Source organism: Ostrea edulis, chromosome 7 (assembly GCF_947568905.1).
Source record: "Ostrea edulis chromosome 7, xbOstEdul1.1, whole genome shotgun sequence".
In the NCBI taxonomy this organism is placed as follows: domain Eukaryota; kingdom Metazoa; phylum Mollusca; class Bivalvia; order Ostreida; family Ostreidae; genus Ostrea; species Ostrea edulis.
The window spans coordinates 9,843,206-9,865,764 of NC_079170.1; the positions used below are offsets into that span (position 1 = coordinate 9,843,206).

The 22,559-nt window shown below is 37.2% G+C and overlaps 1 protein-coding gene across 6 annotated transcripts in view; it reads left to right on the forward strand.

Moving 5' to 3' along the window:
• Nucleotides 1–2,095: 2,095 nt before the first annotated feature.
• Nucleotides 2,096–22,559, forward strand: part of LOC125653521 (E3 ubiquitin-protein ligase HUWE1-like) — a 64,761-nt gene continuing 44,297 nt past the window's right edge. For 3 of the 6 annotated variants that reach the window (XM_048883084.2, XM_048883086.2, XM_048883087.2), the window contains exons 1-31: nt 2,096–2,328; nt 4,097–4,172; nt 4,457–4,564; nt 5,604–5,720; nt 6,046–6,206; nt 6,518–6,596; nt 6,683–6,745; nt 6,941–7,015; nt 8,242–8,358; nt 8,779–8,878; nt 9,836–9,936; nt 10,050–10,111; nt 10,325–10,413; nt 10,512–10,592; nt 10,685–10,770; nt 11,114–11,218; nt 11,408–11,630; nt 12,007–12,108; nt 12,235–12,315; nt 14,745–14,851; nt 15,341–15,527; nt 15,662–15,753; nt 16,222–16,427; nt 16,636–16,702; nt 17,012–17,188; nt 17,458–17,703; nt 17,822–18,450; nt 18,900–19,019; nt 20,018–20,094; nt 20,217–20,374; nt 22,206–22,487. In XM_048883084.2, coding sequence (XP_048739041.2) covers nt 4,128–4,172; nt 4,457–4,564; nt 5,604–5,720; nt 6,046–6,206; nt 6,518–6,596; nt 6,683–6,745; nt 6,941–7,015; nt 8,242–8,358; nt 8,779–8,878; nt 9,836–9,936; nt 10,050–10,111; nt 10,325–10,413; nt 10,512–10,592; nt 10,685–10,770; nt 11,114–11,218; nt 11,408–11,630; nt 12,007–12,108; nt 12,235–12,315; nt 14,745–14,851; nt 15,341–15,527; nt 15,662–15,753; nt 16,222–16,427; nt 16,636–16,702; nt 17,012–17,188; nt 17,458–17,703; nt 17,822–18,450; nt 18,900–19,019; nt 20,018–20,094; nt 20,217–20,374; nt 22,206–22,487 — 4,143 coding nt within the window. In that variant the 5' untranslated portion in view covers nt 2,096–2,328; nt 4,097–4,127. Of the gene's footprint in view, nt 3,496–3,559; nt 4,173–4,456; nt 4,565–5,603; nt 5,721–6,045; nt 6,207–6,517; nt 6,597–6,682; nt 6,746–6,940; nt 7,016–8,241; nt 8,359–8,778; nt 8,879–9,835; nt 9,937–10,049; nt 10,112–10,324; nt 10,414–10,511; nt 10,593–10,684; nt 10,771–11,113; nt 11,219–11,407; nt 11,631–12,006; nt 12,109–12,234; nt 12,316–14,744; nt 14,852–15,340; nt 15,528–15,661; nt 15,754–16,221; nt 16,428–16,635; nt 16,703–17,011; nt 17,189–17,457; nt 17,704–17,821; nt 18,451–18,899; nt 19,020–20,017; nt 20,095–20,216; nt 20,375–22,205; nt 22,488–22,559 lie in introns of all 6 variants that reach the window. The other 3 variants (XM_048883085.2, XM_048883088.2, XM_056143248.1) reach the window with 2 other exon arrangements.

Consider the following 22,559-nt stretch of genomic DNA (forward strand, 5'->3'; position numbering starts at 1 on the left):
TGTGTGTCACTAGGGGGTACAGCTTTCAGTGGAGGTAGGGGCAATGAACCAATCTCCAAGTTATGGGTTATTAATATACTATAAATTATTTCTAGAGAATACATATGGATCACTATGAAAATATTCAAACGTTATACACGCTGTACACGGCAAATGCCTCGTACAGTAGACAGAGCGTTTCCATATCCCAGCATGCAAATGCCTCGTACAGTAGACAGAGCGTTTCCATATCCCAGCATGCAAATGAACGCCTTATCATAAAACTGTAACTTTTGTCCATTGTAACACTCGGGCGAGTAGCATCGTTTCTCAAGGAGGGGATCGGTCGGGTGGAAATTTGAAATAGAGATTAAAAAAAAAAAATTAAAACCCCTTGAAATGTTCTTTTGCCCAAACTACAAAATCATAAATCGTTTTTTTGGGGGGGGGGGGGGGGGGGGTGTCATCCTTCAGTACGTGGGTTCAATTCATCAGTTCAAGCGATATTTTTCCCATTCTTAACTACTATCTAAAAAAAAAGGGGGGGGGGGAGGTGGGGGGACAGCCGATTCATCTTACTTTACATGTAAGTAGGAAATAAAGGTTCAATATTGCAGTTTTATCAAACATGAGTATAGACTATCAATATTTTATTCGCTTGAAAGCATGCCAGAAAACTCCTAATTATACAGTGCATACATAGAAATCATGGTCCTATATGGGGCGCCAAAATAAACTCAAAAATTGAAGACGTCCAGTTTATAATAATTTTAAGATATTAGCGATTCATTTGATGTGCGGAACAATTTAACTAATCACAGTGGCGGATTTAAGGGGGGGGGGTGCAGCCGGCGCCCCCCCCCCCCCCATAATTTTTAAATTTAAGGTAAATCGTGGTATCTTGTTTAGAAAAATGTATTAAACGATATAAGAAGCAATAATTTCTTCCACTCCCGGAGAAATAGATGACAAAATCTTTTGATTTCTTGAATTACTATGATGGGATAACTTAATTTTTTCCAACAAAAACCCCCTAATATTTGCGTCATTTTATTAATTTCACCTTATAAAATATGATAGATTATAGCACAAATGACTAAATAGGAGACATATTTTAAGCCCTGTAAAATCCAGGAGCTTCTGGGGGCTTCGCCCCCTGGGCCCCCACCCTGGACCTACTGGGGACCTAAAGGCGCCCCCCAGACCTCCTGCCTCATAATGTGGCGCCCCCCGTAACCGCAATTCCTGGATCTGCCCCCTGAATCAAAGATCTCTTCAAATAGTTTTGATAATATCCTCAATTCTGAATTATTGCACGTGCTTTAGTACGTGCCAGTGAAGAAATTATTTGAAAACTATACTTGTAAATTCCGCTCGCCTCTACGATACCACCCCATACAATCGTATAACGTGGATCGTAGAGGAGCGGAATCCTGAAAATACATATATATACATACATCATCTATATTACTCTTGTACTGCATAAGTAGGAGAGACAAATTTTATGTTGTGACATTTTCATGATTCTTGTAAAATATATTATGCTTCCCCCAGTCGATGTTTAAAGCCAGGGGCATTAGCCGTGAAAGTGATGGCAACCATGTTTTCTCAAAATCTTTCAATGGCATATAGGAATATATATATAAATGTTTTATTAGTCAATACTATATATAGTAATGACTAATAAAAACATTTATTTTGTATAAAAATACAACCACGTTAGATAACCGCTTTTAGCATAAAGAAATATACAAGAAAGAATTATATTGTCTTGCAAGACAATAATTATTTAATCACTAAAATAACACATTCATGTGCCTGCTTTGGGGTTAAAAAGTGTTTGAAATAATGAATTACTGGTGTTATCCCTGAAATATATAATATATCTAAAGCAATTTTCATCAAGTTGAATTTTTGGTGACAAAATGACAGCTAATGGCCCTTTGAAATGAAGACAACATATAATTTCTAACTATTTTTATCATCTTAGAATTGGTTAGATAATTTAAAAGAAATATTTTTGTTATACCGAAAACAAAATCTTTATCATTTTCCTAATAAATGCAGTGTACTTCATTTAAGGAGCGTCGTAAGTACCGTTAATATCCGGATGACATTTTCGGCGCATTGCCACGGATGCTGTGCTACTTTAGAACTGTGCAAAAATAAATCTGGATATTGTCTCATGTTTATAAGTTAGTAGTGATTTTAGTTTGATAAGTATATCATAAATCGAACGGATTTTAGAATTTGAACTCTGAAATATTTTAAAATGTCATAAGCGACCTTTTAAAAAACGAGGCAACCATCCGGGCCTTCTGAAAAATTGAACATGGCAGCCGTCTGGAGGTTGGTCATCGTTTGTTACAATACGCATATTATTCATTTCATGAGTAAACAGTTTCAGTAAAACGAGTGAAATGCTTTTATACAGTAAGATATGAAATGAGAAATGTTTTCCAAGTAGGGTTCTGGAGATAAGACAAAGGTGGTCGTAGATAATTCGAGAAATAAGCATCCGCCATTTTCAATAGTTTTGCATCCATTGAAAAGGGTGCCAAAATGAAATAAATGGTTGGAATGAATGCTTAATTAGAAGTGTACCAAAATTTGCCCAAAGGTGTTATTGTATATCATTTTTACATAAGAACCTGGAAGTTTTGTGAATTGTTTCGGATAAACCCTACAGAAGCGACCACGTGCACGTTTAACCCTACTGCTCGGAGACCCCCTATCCCTATCCTCAGGGCGTTGTCATGTATGTACCAGAGGCCTTGATATTTTCGACTGATTTTTCAAAGGCCTTGTGACCCTGATTATTTCGAAAATGTTATTTTCCCCCAAGCCTAGATTAATTCCATCTATTTTTTCTTTTAAGAGAAAACATTCTCAGATCAAAGGTATCTGAATTTTAATCAATAAATAGAGGTAAATAGGACTCCTATCTCTCTCTCTCTCTCTCTCTCTCTCTCATATATATATAGTATATATAAAAACACCCAAGTGCAATGAAATTTTGAACCCCTAGTACTCGATTCAGGCCTTATTCTAATGATTAATTTGCTATGGTTAACTGATTCTCCAGCACGTTTAAGCTCAAGAAATGATGTTTAAAATCTGAATTATGTCTGTCGTCCAATAGTGATGTATTTAAAACTCCTGGAGGTATGGAAGAGAAGGAAAATCTTTCCCGAGTTTGACTGCAGGAGAATAGGTTAGCCTCTGTAATTTATTAAACTTGCTGTTGAAATCTATCTAATGTCATTTCTGGCTAATATTTATTGTTATTGCACCTTTCTGTCCAGTTGTTGGTATGTGCGGTGATGCCATGTGTTGTTTTTTTTACCCAAGTCCCCAACTTTATCTAAACTATTGCGGTCAAACAGGTTCAGTTGCTGATGACTAGATAGCTCAGTTGGTAAAGCTCGTGATTATAGATTCAGGACTACAGGTTCAGTTGCTGATGACTAGATAGCTTAGTTGGTAAAGCTCGTGATTATAGATTCAGGACTCCAGGTTTAGTTGTTGATGCTGGATAGCGTAGTTGGTAAAGCTCGTGATTATAGATTCAGGACTCCAGGTTCAGTTGTTAATGACTAGATAGCTCAGTTGGTAGAGCTCGTGATTATAGATTCAGGACTCAAGGTTCAGATGTTAATGACTAGATAGCTCAGTTGGTAGAGCTCGTGATTATAGATTCAGGACTACAGGTTTGAATCCTGGTCTGGTTGCATCTTCTGTTTCCTGTTACAAAGCTATTGTAAAATAATTAAATGCTAATCACCAACATACAAACACACATACACAGCTTTTAACATGTTTAAGAGTAGTTCTGACCTGTTTTGAAAAAGAAAAAAAAATCTTGATTTTCTTTTGCCACTTTTGAAAATTGAAGAGGACTCGTAGTTTTTTAATGAATTACTTTCTTGCTCTACATATTCAGAAATAATTGGCTAGATATACTCGATTAAAGACCCAGAACTATATATTTCAGTGCTACAAATGCTACTTTGTCTAAATTGATTTTGACTGAAAATGGTCGTTTTGAAGTATGTTAATGTTGAAATGATATATTTACTGTTGCTGTCTTATGTATGATTTGTCATTTACATCACAGCTAACCATGAAGAGAATAAAATAGATACAAAATGAAGATTGATCGAAATAAATTGAAAAAATCAACAACAGAAGTGGTAAGTCTTTTTAGAAATCATTAACTGATGAAGTAAATGCGATTAGATAGGAAGTCTCATGATATACCAATGTAGATTGATACTGCTTAGTTTGCTAAAATCACCATTCAGCATTTGTTTATGAGAATGCAAAATTGTTATTGCTATACTGCAAAAGACTATATGTGTATAGTAACTAATAAAAGCGAGACTTCTGATCTTGTGAGGAAGGCTGATCATGAATTAGATAAAAATATTGTACATGTATGATAAAGAATCTAAGTGTATATGATTAATTTTTTTAGCCTGCTGATTGTCGGGTACTGATTGACAAGCTAAGAAATGCCACAGAGGATGATTTATACAAAGAACTACAGACTATCACCACCGTTACATCATGGACTTATGGAAAGGTAATAACAAAGGGGTCACTACAGAGCAGGGACTGACACTAATTTTAATACCAACCTGTCCCTTCGGACAAGTTAACATGAAATTTAGGTTGTCCGAATGGAAAATGTACTTGTCCGAAACTGACCAACAAAAAACTGTAATGTATATGCATTACATTCTCATGAGTGTTTTTTTATTAATAGTGTTACCCTGGTTTTCTTGTGATCTCCATGTGAAGTCATTAATTAATAATAATGTATTGAATGGTTTCAAAACTCCTGTCACTCAGACAGCAATCTATGTATATACATTTTTACCTTAATGTTTGCAGGCAGAACACTTAGTTACAGACAGAAGTTGAGCCATATTTATGTACTTCCAGATCTGCAGCAAATTGCACAGTGACTTATTGTATTTTTCATTTTGGACATGTTTTTCGTAAAAATTATTCAATTTTAACTTCGGAAAAAGTGTTCTATATCTGTTTGTTCACTTCCAAGAATCACGCGACAATAGAGACATCTGATTGGCGCGATTAAAATACACCGTGAAGCTGATTGGTCGATATTAATGAACAATCTAAATTTAGATCAGGGAAAACCAGAAAAACGCCATATTGATTATCAGATTATTTCTATCGACGAGATGTACTTCAAAAACTTTAAGGACTCTTTTCACGTAGAATTTATTAAAATTTCACGGATACCCTTCATTTATTTTTGGTTGTCCCATCGGACAGGTAAACTACAGAACTTAGTTGTCCGACCACCGTTTTAAGTTGTCCCGGACAATCGGACAGCCGTTAGTGTCAGTCCCTGCAGAGGTCAAGGAGCTACAATCTATATATAGCTTTGTCCATGTCACAATCTGATCGTTCTCATGCTACATGTGATATCAATAAATTCAAATTCTTAGGGTTAGGGTTGCCTTTGGGCATCCAAGACAAGTGGTCAGTGGATAGAGGAAAGTAAATGCATGATGTCCGGAATTTATGATTGAAGTACTTAATGGGCATTAGATAACCTGGTATCTACTTTTGGTATGAAATTTGTTTTTCAGTGTGAACTTTACCACTGGTCCGATATACTGGACAAGTTTGATGAAATCCTGGAGAAGGCATGTAAGAAAGAAGTAGACAAGTGGACATTGGCATGTGATGTACCAACCAATGATCGGGTAAACACTTCTCCATATAAAAAACAACCATCCAATGATCGGGTAAACACTTCTCCATATAAAAAACAACCATCCAATGATCGGGTAAACACTTAAAAAACAACCAAATAACAATTTCAGGAATATGCATGTTTATTCAGATTAACCTGTACTTTGTAGCAAGTTAAACAAAGGATTAAGGTGTTATTTTTGTTTTTTTTATAAGTCTACAACATTAAATTGATTTGGAATTGCTATAATTTGAGGGGATTTGTGCATTGTGTCTAATTGGATTCTGTCTGAGGGGATTTGTGTATTGTGTCTAATTGGATTCTGTCTTGATCAGTTGAAGGAGCTGCTGCTGTACATGCTGGACTTCACTTCCTTGTTGATTGAGCACAGTTTCTCCAGGCACCTGTACAACTCCATGGAACACCTGACAACGCTCCTGTCATCCTGCGATATGACAATAGTCCTGGGAGTTCTTAATCTCCTCTATGTCTTTAGGTGAGATTAAGAGATGTAGAATCTTGATTTTGGTCTCTCTTGTGCAAGGTGGATTGAATTATAAAGAAGAAATTGATTTCTTTAGCAGTTTATTGAAATGTTAAACATGCATCCACATGCCTGCATATGTGAGACAATTAGTGTTCTGTTAAATAGAGGCATGTATATGTGCGTAAAGTCTTGAATTTTGAAACATCCATGTACCTTTACATTTTTAAATGAACACTGCACTTTTGATTTTAATGTATGTACTTTCGATATTAATAATGTATTTACTTTTGATTTTAATGTACAATATTCTCACATTGCAGCAAAAGATCCAATTTCATCACCAGGTTAAGCAATGACAAAAAACAAGGACTTCTTATAAGATTGACACATTTAGCAGAGGTAAGTTTTAACAATAATGCCCTCAAAAGAAATTAAAATACTGGTTCAGTGGTTTAGGATCTAATTGACTGAAATGTGTCTTGTAGAGTTGGGGTGGAAAAGATAATGGCTTTGGTTTGGCGGAGTGTTGTAAGGATGTACCAATATCTGTAAGTACATTTGTACAGTGTATTCTGATTACTCTCTGGATTTGTACTGATCAATATTAACGACCATGATTTAAATTTGTCCATCTTTTTGCATGTAATGTTTGGATTAATGCATGTTCCATGTTCATTGAATGCAAATTCCCTCAATTTGTTGATTCATTTTCCATAATTTACTGATCTGTTTTATTATTTCAGAGCTTTCCATTAAGTGCAACTACCCTCCACTTCGAGTTTTATGTGGAAAACAAAGATGAAAAAGGAAGTAAAAAGGTTAGACATATCATCATTTTCTTCCTTTGATTTAACTGAATTTTAGAAACCCTTTTAAGAAACTCAAGTTGGTGAAATTGTGTATTTAAAAAAAACAACAACCACTCAACATTATGTCCTGCAGATTGCTTGAATATCAACGAAACTGCAACTGCAGGAAGATAAAAAAAATCTATGAGATGAAAAAATGAATGTTTCAGTTTTCAAAGTTTCTTGGAGCCATAATCTCATTCTGTTTGTATTTGACCAATAGTCAATTATTCATTTCATTTGCACGTATCATTTTGGGCAAGAAATAGTTAACCATAATTAAGAAAAAAGATGGGAAACTGCATTAATATTGCTTAAATATATGTTGAAAAAGAAGGTGTTTGGAAATTTTCTGAATTATTTCATTTTGAATAGAAAGTTTACCAGTAGGGTTTATTTTCTAGACATACATGTACATGTAGCTTTGTGTCCATAAATCTCAAATGCAAGCAACTTATAAAATCAAATGCAAGCAACATTATAAAATTTCATTCCAACAACTTAACTAAAATTCAAGTAGACACAAAAGAATTGGGAGTCAGTAATTCTGAGAAGAAGAAAAATGACGAGTGTGTCTTAGTTTTCAGCACCAAGTAAACAATGGGTTGCAATTCCGGGTATCTTCATCCCAGGAAATACACAGCCAAAAAGTATTGGGGATACTTTTGACCTACTGTACATGTGTACTATAACTGACCTTGATTCTCTTGCACAAACTTTTGAAAAATACAGGTACTCACATGTCCATTTGGGCCTGACCGTACAGCTTTCTTGAATACCATTGTTTGTATTCAAGACTAAATCAATTGTGTCTTTATTTTTCTGTATTGTAAAACTTTTCAAGGTATTCAATAAAAATTCATCTACAAATATTTTAAAGAACAAACATTGCACAAATTTTAAATCTATTGTTTTCTTAAATGCAAAAATATTTGAGCACCGTCAATGTTATAAAGGGTGTGGCTGTACAATTTATAGCTGTTTTAAATGTGTGTCAATGGTCGTGGCTTTAGAAGTTATAGCCGTTTTAAATGTGTGTCAATGATTCCCTGCAGACCAGTTTCATTTCTCGGGTCCAAAGAAAATTAAAAATGGGCGTAGATGTACTGAAACATGTTTTATCACTTACATTTCACATAAAATGTTTAGAATTTATGTTTGATGTTTGGAGAATTTGTAAAATTAATATTTTACAGAATACTGCTAATACTATAACTTCAATACATATGGAAAATTTGGACAAGTCCTCAAAGTTACCGTCACAAATAATGGAGGACCTGTTAACCAACTTCAAAATACCAGAGGAGAAGCAGGTAAGATACTTCTGTAATCTATAACAAAATAAAACATCCGAAATGTCTATAACAAAATAAAATATCCGAAATGTCTATAACAAAATAAAACATCCGAAATGTCTATAACAAAATAAAACATCCGAAATGTCTATAACAAAATGAAACATCCTAAATGTCTATAACAAATAAAACATCCGAAATGTCTATAATAAAATAAAACATCCTAAATGGAATGAAGACAGATATCTTAGTTTGTAAAAGGGACTCATGTTATGGTTAAATTAAGATTAAAGTCATTGCAAAATACGTTTTGACAAAACATGAATTTGTAATACAAGTATTTCTTATGAACTTGATAGCCAATTGTTCTGTAGGGATTAAGGAAGTTCTGTAGGGATTGAGGAAGTTGTGTTTGATATGCTTTAATTTGTTTTACAGATGTTGTTATATACACACATTCGCCTGGCCCACTTGTTCTCCAACTACCAGGCTCGTGTACAGTGTGTGCAGGCTCGATTACAAGCCCTAGCTATCCTGGGTAAGCCAGATTAACTGGGAGTGGAGTAATTTAAAGTGGGATGAAAATGGTTTTACTGTGTGTCATGAAAAGTTTGTGGTGTATGTTTTTAATTTCACACAAAAGACACAATGTCATTTTCTGTTTGCAAGATGCAAAGTTCATGTCAGAAATTTGGAAATTAGGCGGCAGTTTCCTTGAAGTAGATTTGGAAAGATTGTTTGGGATGTTTGTTTTAGAAAATGCATCTGTTCTCAGCTTGAGAATCCCATCCATCCATGATGAGGATTCATTCAATCTGTGTTCACTTGGGTCTACTTATATAGTTAAAACCACTCAGCAGGAAATGAATCAACACTGCAAGTTACGTCCCTTGTGTCAGTTGTCTTCCATCATATTTCCCTACGTTGGCCTTTGTAATTTTCTTATCTGTTGATGTTTGTTATTTTTCCATCCATTACAGTCAACTTCAAAGATTCCCCATAAACTTGTACAAAAACTTTATGATTAGCAATAATTCACAGTAGTAATCTCCTGCATTTGGTAGTGTAAAGAAGGAAAACTTTGTGTTTCATTGATTGACCTTTGGTTGACCCCACAAAGGGATGTAACTTGCAGGGAAATTTTGATACATGTATTAAAAGATTAATTTTTTTGGCCCATGAAAATTCAAACCAATAGGGACTACGAATTGGGATTGTAAACAAACATATGATAATACAATGCTGTGTGTAAGAATTAGCCCACAAGGAAGCAATCTTTAGGTGGGGGTAACTATTTTACGGGTATCCCAGCATTCTGGAGTGAACCCTGAAGATGCAATGCTGTGTGTAAGAATTAGCTCACAAGGAAGCAATCTTTAGGTGGGGGTAACTATTTTACGGGTATCCCAGCATTCTGGAGTGAACCCTGAAGATACTACGATGTTTGATGTTTTCAGAATGCATGCACAATGACATGTTGTGTCTTGTTTTGCAGTGTATTCAAATGCTATCCAGGAGAACATGAACTCCCTTTTGTACGCAGGACTGATAGAAGAATTGGTGGACATTGTTGAGCTGAAAGATAACACTTTTGTTGTAAGTTCATAAGATACTCAACGATGTTCATTACTACTGATGTGAAATTTATTCATTTTAGGCCTCAGATATGTCCGAGCATGTGAAAATCTGATTGTTGTTTGCTTACACAGGAAATCAAAGCTGCGTCTCTGAGAACTTTAACATCCATCATTCATCTGGAAAGAAATCCAAAGTATGTATATGTAGATTACTTCAATATAGTGGTTGGAATCTGTATTTCAATGAAAACAAATTATCTTTTATTGCTCAAATGAACAGTGTACAATGTACATGCCTGTTTTAACTCCTAATTGGTGAAATATTTATGCTTGAGTTTGCCATATTTATAGAAATGCACATACTGTAGTTGTCATATAATTGGTAAAGAAAACCTGTATCTGTTTAGGTTGAACAACATCATAGATGCCACTGGGGCCTCATCGTACCATGGGTTTCTGCCTGTACTTGTGCGTTCTTGCATCCAGCACATGACAGGTAAAAATTCCTTATTTGATGAACAGAGAGAAAACCTATTATTCATGGCAACATTTACTGTAGTAACTGCACAAATTTTTCTATTTATATTTTTACAGATGCCCATCTGACCCCATTTCCACAGAAATATGCCACAGCCCTGTTTTCTTTCCTGTATCATTTGGCAAGCTATGAGAATGGTATGAGTACAATGTATTTACTTTGACAACAAAGGGTTTCTTATGAATGCCACAATCATACTTGTATACTGATTTGTTGCTTTGTGTCACAGGTGTGGAAGCGCTGGTATCCTGCGGAATGATGGAGTGCCTATTGAAAGTCATTAATTGGTATGGAGATGGGCAGGAACACATAACAGTAAGTGGGTTTAGGAATTGCAGGTGTCTCCGTAACTCGCAGACAGGAGCGTATTGTGATAGATGAGTTTAGGAATTTCAGGTGTCTCCATAACTCGCAGACAGGAGCGTATTGTGATAGATGAGTTTAGGAATTGCAGGTGTCCTTGTAACTTGCAATCAGGAGCACATGATGATAATGGGTTCAGGAATTGGTTAATCCTATAATGATGCATATAAATGTAAAAGTAGTGCCTGTTTATTTTGCAAAAACACTATTAATAAAGATTACCGAGTATGTGTGTTTACCCACATTAATACCGTTTAATTATAATCTTCATAACGTGTAAAATTATCTTTTCCAGCAATTTGTAACAAGAGCTGTACGAGTGGTGGATCTGATCACAAACTTGGACATGGCTGCATTCCAAGCTCAAGGAGGACTGTTTACATTTATAAACAGATTGGAGGTATGGAAGTACACTTCCTGTTATCTCTGAACACTCCAGAATTTACAATGCATGCATTACACTGTCCTAAAATGTTTTTACTGGATCAGGATGATTTTGTTTAGGCTTCAGATGATTTCCTCAGGTTTTGGAAATCGGGGAAGGCTGTATCAAGGTTAATTCAGTGTGTTGTACATGTTCTATTTTCAGCATGAGGTAGATCTGTGTAGGAAGGAACAGCCGTTTGAAATAAAGGTGAAGCGGAGAGAATCGGTATTGGAGGATTGCCCTGTGTCCCCATCCTCTGACATGGAGACAGAGTCGGCAGAGGGTGCCTCAGCTAGATCAGCTGATCCAGTGGACTCCAACCAACCTTCAACATCCGCTGGAGTCACTAACGACAAACTCATTCCACAAAATCCTACTAAAACAGGTCAATTTTGACGAGGGTCATTTCTTTTATCACTCATGAAATATAAATCTTTGAAATCTTTTAAGACACTTTGTAAGAAGTGCAGCATGACATGTCTGATCTTTTCAAATATTTGATGCAATTTTAGTAAACACAAAGTGAAAACTAACTTTCTTTGTAGCCTTGACTTTTGCACCTTGTATCTCTGTCCATGCTACTTATGGCATGTCCAGTCGTTTTCAGTGCTACACTAATGAAGTGATTTGCATCGTTGGACCATGACTTGTATAGTCATGTGTCTTGGAATTCGTAGCTTCTACAGTTCTATTTGTGTCTGTTAGTGGACCATATAGTTTATTCAAATATCAATATGTTGTCTCGTTTTGTTTTACTACAGGTGTTCAGTGTTACCCACAAAGAGCGGCGTTATTGAAGTCGATGCTAAACTTCCTGAAGAAAGCCATTCCCGACCCATCATTTTCCGACAGTATCAGACATTGTAAGTGATGTTATTGGAACACTGCACTATACATACTTGTAGGAGTGGTGGATAGATAGTTTGGATTTTTATGATGTTTAATGTAGAGGATGATTATATTCCACATGACCAAATTCTCTCTTTCAGTGATGGAAGGCTCGTTGCCAAAATCTCTGAGACATATAATCAGTAATGCAGAATATTATGGACCTTCTCTCTTCCTGTTGGGTAAGTAGAACGCTGCTAGTCATAGCTTATACTGCATTGTGTATCTCTGTCCATGCTACATATGGCGTGCTCAGTCGTTTCCAATGCTACAGTAATGTGAAGTGATTTGCATCGTTGGGTCATGACCTCTGTGGTCTTGGATCTTGGAATTTGTAGCTTCTACACTGATCCCAGTTTTTGTATTTGCACCAAAATTCACAGGCATTGGTTTTTTAGCTCACCTGAGCTGAAATCTCAAGTTAGTTTTTCTGATCGTCTGTTGTCCATCGTCTGTCTGTAAACTTTTTACATTTTCGACTTCCTTCTCCAGAACCACTTGACCAATTTCAACCAAACTTGGCCAAAAGCATCCTTGGGTGAAGGGCTTTCAAGTTTGTTCAAATGAAGGGCCATGTCCCTTTCAAAGGGGAGATAATCACAAAATGCAAAAATAGGATGGGGTCATTTAAAAATCTTTTCAAGAACCACTGGGCCAAAAAAACTGAGATTTATATGAAAGCTTCCTGATATAGTGCAGATTCAAGTTTGTTAAAATCATGGTACTCGGGGGTTGGATGGGGCCACAATAGGGGATCTAAGTTTTACATACAAATATATAGGGAAAATCTAAGAACCACTGAGTCAGAAAAGCTAATTATACCCCCCGCAACAAGTTGTGGGGGGGGGGGGGGGGGGGTATACTGGAATCAGGTTGTCCGTCCGTCTGTAGACGCAATGGTTTCCGGACTCTAAAGCATTATCCTTTCCACCTACCGTCACCATATCATATATATGGACTACCCATGGGATGAAGATGTTCCCTATCGATTTTGGGGTCCAAAGGTCAAGCACACTGGACATCGAAGTAGCAATATGGTTTCCGGGCTCTAAAGCGTTATCCTTTCCACCTACAGTCACCATATCATACATATGGACTACCCATGGGATGAAGATGTTCCCTATCGATTTTGGGGTCCAAAGGTCATGCGCACTGGACATCGAAGTAGCAATATGGTTTCCGGGCTCTAAAGCGTTATCCTTTCCACCTACAGTCACCATATCATACATATGGACTACCCATGGGATGAAGATGTTCCCTATCGATTTTGGGGTCAAAAGGTCAAAGGTCACGCGCACTGGACATCGGAGTAGCAATATGGTTCGGTTTGTCATGCCATTTGTTTTTTACACTCAGAAAAGAGGTAGTTTATACCTATTACCAACACCCTTTGGGAGATTGGGGTAAGCGGGGGGTATTCTTAGTGAGCATTGCTCACAGTACCTCTTGTTTTTACATGAAAGCTTTCTGACATAGTGTAGATTCAAGTTTGTTCAAATCATGGCCTCCAGGGGTAGGTTGGGGCCATAATGGGGACTGAGGTTTTACATGCAAATATATATGGAAAGTCTTCAGATATGGGCCAAGGTGACTCAGGTGAGCGATGTGGCCCATGGGCCTCTTGTATTGTATGTAAATTGGAAATGGTGCCAATACATGTTGAATTGGAAAAAATTACCTTGATATGGGAGTTATATAAATTGTACTGGCAGTTACTGTAGTTTTCAAATCTCTAGAGACATATAATCAGTAATGCAGAATATTATGGACCTTCTCTCTTCCTGTTGGGTAAGTAGAGTGCTGCTAGTCATAGCTTATACTGCATTGTGTATCTCTGTCCATGCTACATATGGCGTGCTCAGTCGTTTCCAATGCTACAGTAATGTGAAGTGATTTGCATCGTTGGGTCATGACCTGTGTGGTCTTGGATCTTGGAATTTGTAGCTTCTACACTGGTCCCAGATCATGTATTTGCACCAAAATTCGCCGGCATTGTTTTTATTGTATATTTGAAAAGGATGCCAATACATGTTGAATTAGGAAAAATTACCTTGATAATGGAAGCTATATAAATTGTACTGGCAGATACTGTAGTTTTCACATCAGCGAACACAGAAAAATGATATGATTGCCATTGGGGGTAATTGCGATAACATATAAAGAGTATTTTAGGGACAATTAAAAGACCCCCATTCCCAAACTGAACCACCTTATTTTCCCAAATTTCCTATGAAATTCCCGAAAGCTGTATCATGACATAAGATCGTGTAATTTGTACCAAACCTCTTATTCAGATTTTGCTTATTACTCATTGCCACAATTAAAAAGTTAGAACAGATCAAGTTATGTGTTAAATCAAAGTGAATCAGTTAATATTGTTTGATTTTATTTTTGAATAGAAACTTTTCTCAATTTGACAAAATGACAATTAAAATTTGCCAATATGAAAGGCACAGGCCCCCACTATTTAGATGTTAAAGATAGTCACTGGTTTTGAATGTAGAAAAATGCTCTGTATTTTTCCTGTGAAAGTAGCATTATATTTGTTAAAAGAAAAATGATAGGTGCTGAAATGTGTCCCTGTAGAGTGAATTTGTTGTTTTGTTTTCAGCCACGGATGTCGTGACCGTTTACGTCTTCCAGGAACCGTCCCTGCTTTCATCCTTACAGGACAATGGCCTGACTGACGTTGTTCTTCATGCATTGTTAATCAAAGACGTAAGTACCACATGTACAGTCATTACTTTAAAAAAAAAATAAGATTCTCTCATGAATACCTACAATATGTGTACACTTAAAAATAAAAATTTTGGGAGATTGTCATTTTGAAAAACTTGTAAAAAGAAACGCTGAAATTCAAAGCATGTTAAAAGAGATGTACATGTATGCTGATCATATGTGTACAAGGGTGAAAGGATAGCAACAATGTCATAGTGTTTTATTTTATTTAGCTCATTTCTAGCTTAATTATTAATGAAGGACGCCTTCATTAAAAGTCAAGCATAGAGGCATCTGGGTTAGAGCATGTCCTTTACATTCTGTACTAATGATTGGACTTAACATAGGGCATTCGTATACTGTAGACCCGTTTCAAGTCTGACTGTGATTTTAGGTGTGAATCCTCAGTAAAGTGTGGAGATCTCTATCTCTGTAATTGTAAGACTGGTGTGGCTTTCCGTGATATTGAAGTTTTGGTTAATTTTACAGGTCCCAGCTACTAGAGAGGTCCTAGCTTCCCTGCCAAATGTCTTCAGTGCCCTGTGTTTGAATGCCAGGGGTCTGCAGTCTTTCGTAAGCTGTAAGCCTTTTGATAGGCTGTTCAAAGTCCTTCTATCCCCTGACTATCTCCCAGCCATGCGGCGCCGGCGAGGTTCAGATCCATTTGGTAAGAATGGTACGATGTTTTCTTGACTTCCTCTTTTACTGATTGATTCTGCAAAAGGACAGATGGGTTCACCTTGGCAATTGTTTGTGAGTTGCTACCACAAGTTACAGATTAATAATATTGTATATGTTTGTGATTTGTAGGTGACACTGCTAGCAATTTGGGTAATGCCATGGATGAGCTGATGAGACACCAACCTTCACTTAGAACTGATGCCACAAAGGCAATCATTAAGGTAGGAGTGGAAATTCATGGAGCTTGTTCACATGTTCTTCTTGCACCGGAGGGGTTTACCTAATGATGCACAATTGTTTGTATGGCCAAAAAAAAAGAAAACAAAGCATTGTATTTGATCTCTTGGTAGACAAATTCTGTGTTTGCTGAGAATAAAGCAATGCGAAAATAATAGTTTCCAGGAAGACTTTCTTTGTGTGATAGAATGCTCACCGAGATAGTTCCTGGAATCTCACAAGAACGATTTGTTTTTATCCTTTGGAGTTTACAAAAATTGGTCCATGAAGGACAAAGACTTGATATACAATGTTGAGATATGTGTTGTGGACCATTAAGACTTGATATACAATGTTGAGATATGTGTTGTGGACCATTAAGATTGCTCCCATTGTTCTGTAGTTGTTAATATACATGTACAATGTTGAGATATGTGTTGTTGACCATTAAGATTGCTCCCATTGTTATCTAGTTGTTAGAAGAGGTGTGTACAATGGGGAGAGACCAGAAGTACGTATGTGTGAAACCAGCCCCCAAGACTGAGCCCCAGAATATGTCTGTGCAATCCCCTCAGCCCCCAGATAACAACTCGTCAGATGAAGAAGATGATGACGATGAAATTCCTAACACACAAGACATTGATGGAAACAAGCCGGAAGCCCAGAGAGAGACAGGAAGGTACGCTGTGTTAAGTGTTTAGTAACGGAGTGTGACAGTGAAAATATAAGTACAAGTCATGTTTATCATTAAAAATCTGAAGAGTCACGGAATGGAAACTCCAATTTATAAAAGCTTTGTATTCCTTCATTGACAGTTTTTAAGGCTCTGTTGATAACCCGGAAAATTGTAAAGTGATTTAGAATTATATTTTCTATCTATGTTGTAGAGCCACTGCAGCCCAGAGTACTCCAGAAAAGCAACAGATTCCTCTGATGGATTATGTCTTGAATGTGGTAAGGTTTTGTCGTGAATGTGGTAAGGTTTTGTCTTGAATGTGGTAAGGTTTTGTCGTGAATGTGGTAAGATTTTGTCGTGAATGTGGTAAGGTTTTGTCGTGAATGTGGTAAGGTTTTGTCATGAATGTGGTAAGGTTTTGTCGTGAATGTGGTAATGTGGTAAGGTTTTGTCTTGAATGTGGTAAGGTTTTGTCTTGCACCCATTGAAATAGAAGCTTTGAGAGCATTGAGTGTTTGAATGATACCAATGTGTGCTATGAAGTAGTTTGGAAAGTTATGTTAAAGATGACCATGGTCTGTTATTAGATGAAATTTGTGGAAGCTATCCTGACCAATAACTCCACAGATGACCACTGTCGAGAATTTGTCTCCCAGAATGGATTGGAGCCCCTGATGAGTGTCCTGGGTTTGCCCAATCTCCCGATAGACTTCCCCACCTCGCCTGCCTGTCAGACTGTGTCCATTGTGTGTAAATCCATTCTGGTAAGTAATACAGGGGAGGTGAAGGGAACAGCAGCTAGATTAATCTAGTTCATTCATGTGTTTCAAATCTCTAGTAAAGATATCTCGATTGTGCTTACGATTTTTTTGTAATCTCTATGGAATTGCGAATAAAATCCTTAAAAATAGAAATTTCATTGACAAATGTCAAATCTAAGTAGTGAGAAATATGAAAGTGGGTCGGACCGTCCACAATATCTAGCAAAATTTCAGATGAATTAATTTAATGTTTAATCACATTCTGAAAACAGAACTTGTCTAGAGAGCCCCAGGTTTTGAAGCAAGGTCTGGTGAAGTTAGACGAGGTTTTACAGCGATTGAGCCCACTTCACGAGCCCCTGGACCTACCAGGAGGGTCTGTATTACTGAGGGAGTTGTCCAGTGTGATTTCACCATCTGATGCTACCCTGTCTCCTCAGGCCACACCCCTGTTACATGCCCTGTCATCGTGCCATGCCTACATCATGATGTTCGTTCATGTGTGCAGAATGGGACAGGTTAGTATGCAAATGAAGTTGGAAATTGTACTTCTTTAGTCATAGTAAAGTTTCTCTTAGTATTTTAGAAAAGAATGTTACCCTTGTGATAGTTGGAAGGGAACTTTTTACTTAACAGACGGACCTAAGAACGATATCTGTGAACCATTGGGGATCAGAGTTAGGATTGAAAGTACTGGGTGGGCTAAGTAAGCTGTACACGTCTTTAGTGTGGGAGAGCACGGTCCTGCTAGCTCTGTGTAGTGAAGATGTCCTCCCACCAGGCTGCTTATTTGGTAAGGAAGATATGGATAAGCTGCTGCCAAAAGATTTCAAAGCCGAGAAGGAGGACCTCTCGCCTGGATCTACAAAAGAGATGGGAAGCAACGGTGTCAGTGCTGCCATGGAATCTCTGTCCACGTCCGAGAACAATGAGACCCCAATGGAGGTGAACGAAGGGGCCAGCACATCTAAAGAGGACAAGGATAAGAGGGGCAAAATGTCCCCAGCCCTTCAGGCACAAGTGAAACAACTGAAACCTCTGTTGTCTGTGTCGTCTAGACTTTGTCGCACCCTGGCGGAGTTGTTCAGTCTTCTGGTAAAGCTTTGTGTTGGAAGCCCCGTCAGACAGAGAAGATCCCAACAGATCCCGCTACCCCCTACTGTACCCTCTCCGTCTGCCCAGGCAGTGGCCAAGTCCCTCACCAAGCTTCTGACAAATGGGTTCAAATGGGAACCACCACCATATTCACCAGTACCCAAACTAAAGTAAGCAGAAATGTCGATTTGTAAGGTATATTCGTTAATGTCAAGGATGTAGTGGTTTTGAAATTGTAAACATAGTTTGTGTAAAGATAAGAAGAGCATATCTTAAGACCAGGCCTGGATTTCTCAAAACAATCTCAAGTCAAAACTTTGATTTAAGTCGGAAATTTTACTCAAATTTTGACTTGGCCTGGATTTCGCGAAACAATCTTAAGTTAAAACTTTTGATGAAGTCGGAAATTTTACCCATATTTTGACTGTTTAAATGAATGAAAACTTAGAGTTAAGTTTGGAGATTTTTTCAAGAAATCCAAGGCTATATATATATATATATATATATATATATATATATATATATATATATGCTCTAAACTGAACTATTAGCTGTATTTAAAAATGAAAATTGTATGTTAATGAATGTACAGTACTTACTAAAAATAATTTTTCCTCAGGTTGACATTCTTGGTGTGTTTTGTGGGATTCATGTCCATGTTGTTTGACGAAAAGAAGCAACCATTTCATCTGATGCTGCAGAAGTTTGTCGCGCTAGGTGGCCAAGATGCTTTGTTCAAGTAAGAAACTGATAGAATTAGTCTTCCCAAGAACACGTAATGTTGCAAGTGCTGTATCAATGTTTTCGTTAGGAACCGGCCGCCGGCCGAATTGACCGCCTCAGACAACTAAGTTGCCGGTTCAAATCGTGTTTGAAAAAAAAATTATTGCATCTTTTTTTTTAACTTGAAGTTGATTATTATTCTCATCAAAATAACCAGTACTTATAAATTTAAAATAGACTGTGTTTACTAGTTAAATATAGACGGTGCATATCACTTCCTCGTTGTTGAAAGCGGTACGTATCGCGGATTTTCATTGGTTGCGAATATCGTGTATAATCTATGAAGGATTTTCATTGGCTGTAAATTCCGAGTCGATGTTGCGTTTTGAATGAACGGGAATCTTCCCAAATGTACCACGCTGACCCACAACACTGATAAAAAACTTAAAAGATGAACGTGAAGAACTGGTGATGAAAAGAACAGTTAAAGACTATTTTCAAATCCAAAGCAAGCAAACGAAGCGATCTAAAGGTTAAAAATAAAATTAATTCCCACTTATTTTGCATGGTTATACGTTCAATTAAGTTTACTCTTTACCTGTAGCATGATTGATTGCAGATTTTTTGAAGACTGTCATGTGTTTCTGATGTCAGATCATTTTCAGAAAAAAAGATATATAATTTCACATATTTTAAACAATAAATTTACACTCAGAATGAGCCAGAATGCAGGATTTTGCATCCTGATTTTCAAAATTTTCGGGGGGGGGGGGGGGGGGGGGGCCTTTATAGGCCTGTTCAATGAAAAGGAAGTGAAAACCCTGCTGTATTGTTAAAATGTTACTCCAGACAGATGCTGAACAAAGAGATCTCTTTATATCCGCCGTTAATTTTGAGTGTTTGCATATGCCTAGAAACCGTCATGTTAGTTCTCGAGTTTAGACGAGACTATTGAGGATTTTAATTTCTGGATACTTTATGATGTTGCAATTTATTATAACATTTTTTTTACAGAGCATTTGAATGGGCATTAACAGTTAAAAAGGGAAAGCTGGATAAAAATGACGGCCTGGAACAGCCAGAGTTGTCTGGTACGTTGTACACTCTCGTCATTTGTTTTGCTCCATTTTCACCTGTTCAACTTCTGAACTAGCATGTGTCTGATGAAGCTCTATACAAGTTTCATGTTTTGTTTTGTTCCTTGATTAAACAGAGCAGATTGCCGAATTTTTGGACTCTTGGCTGATGTTGATTGAGAGAATGTCAAATCCCAAGACTATTCTGGAGACCCCCCATGTGATGCCAGCGAAATCCAGTCAGAGTGGATATGTACCTTTCAGTGCAGTCCAGTATCTGATCAAAGCTCAGAAGGTGAGGGGTGCATTGAATGGTGGTTGACAGTGATGTGATCGACGATGTTTCAATTTCTTGGTTTTTCACGCAAACCTTCAAGATTAGTGCATAGTACTATACTTTATAGCATTGTAAGCAAAGTTTGCACTCGTATGTACAACAATTAATCAAGTAACACGATAATTATATACTTTAAACAGCATTAATTAGTATTCAGCCGACATTTCCTACATCATGTGAAGCAAAATTCAGCATTATTTTGCACAGTTCCATTTGACAATAAATAACATAGAATGCAGTTGGTTATGTATATAAAATAAATAAGCACATCATGCAATTCCGTGTGATAACAAACTTTCTGTGTTAGACTTGACATGCTTATCATGCTGTTCTGTGTGATAACAAACTTTCTGTGTTAGACTTGACATGCTTATCATGCTGTTCTGTGTGATAACAAACTTTCTGTGTTAGACTTGACATGCTTATCATGCTGTTCCGTGTGATAACAAACTTTCTGTGTTAGACTTGACATGCTTATCATGCTGTTCCGTGTGATAACAAACTTTCTGTGTTAGACTTGACATGCTTATCATGCTGTTCCGTGTGATAACAAACTTTCTGTGTTAGACTTGACATGCTTATCATGCTGTTCCGTGTGATAACAAACTTTCTGTGTTAGACTTGACATGCTTATCATGCTGTTCCGTGTGATAACAAACTTTCTGTGTTAGACTTGACATGCTTATCATGCTGTTCCGTGTGATAACAAACTTTCTGTGTTAGACTTGACATGCTTATCATGCTGTTCCGTGTGATAACAAACTTTCTGTGTTAGACTTGACATGCTTATCATGCTGTTCCGTGTGATAACAAACTTTCTGTGTTAGACTTGACATGCTTATCATGCTGTTCCGTGTGATAACAAACTTTCTGTGTTAGACTTGACATGCTTATCATGCTGTTCCGTGTGATAACAAACTTTCTGTGTTAGACTTGACATGCTGTTCTGTGTGATAACAAACTTTCTGTGTTAGACTTGACATGCTTATCATGCTGTTCCGTGTGATAACAAACTTTCTGTGTTAGACTTGACATGCTTATCATGCTGTTCTGTGTGATAACAAACTTTCTGTGTTAGACTTGACATGCTTATCATGCTGTTCTGTGTGATAACAAACTTTCTGTGTTAGACTTGACATGCTTATCATGCTGTTCCGTGTGATAACAAACTTTCTGTGTTAGACTTGACATGCTTATCATGCTGTTCTGTGTGATAACAAACTTTCTGTGTTAGACTTGACATGCTTATCATGCTGTTCCGTGTGATAACAAACTTTCTGTGTTAGACTTGACATGCTTATCATGCTGTTCTGTGTGATAACAAATTTTCTGTGTTAGACTTGACATGCTTATCATGCTGTTCCGTGTGATAACAAACTTTCTGTGTTAGACTTGACATGCTTATCATGCTGTTCTGTGTGATAACAAACTTTCTGTGTTAGACTTGACATGATTATCATGCTGTTCTGTGTGGCAATAAACATATTGTGCATCTACGGACTTTCTCGGCTAAACTCGCGTGATTATCCAGTTATTCAACGCGTCAATAAGCAACGTTGGTGGAAGTCTACAAACTTACTCAATTAGATTCAAAATGAATATATTGTATGGCTTCACCGTGAGATCCCACCAAGTCTTGTTTTGTTTTGGTCTCAATCCCTGCTCTATATAGGGGCTGTAAGTAATGGAAATCTGGATAAAGCAAGTGCTAACTACAGTTACTCTAAAGAAAACTTTGAAAAGTGCTGCTGAAATTGTTTTAAATCTTGATGAACTGTCTTGCTTTCAGGCAGCTTTCAAAGCAGTGATGAGTTTGTGGAACAAGAAGCCCCTGAGAGTATACGGAGGGCGGATGTCCGAGTCCATGTTAGCTATTCTTTGTAACATCATCAAGGGTGAAAACATCATTAAAGAAAGGCTAGCCAAGGAAAGAGAAGAAATGGGGGATGTCTCTAACCCCTTAGCAGTGACAGGCCCCTCCACCAGTGGTGGGGCAGGGGCTTCCCCAGCTGTCCCTATGGTCCCATCTCGTCCCAGTGAACCAGATGTAGATGAGGCCCATCTGCAACAGGTACATGTACAATGTATATTGTGATGATAATGAAGTACACGAAAAGACATGTCAGTGCCTTCTGAATACTCA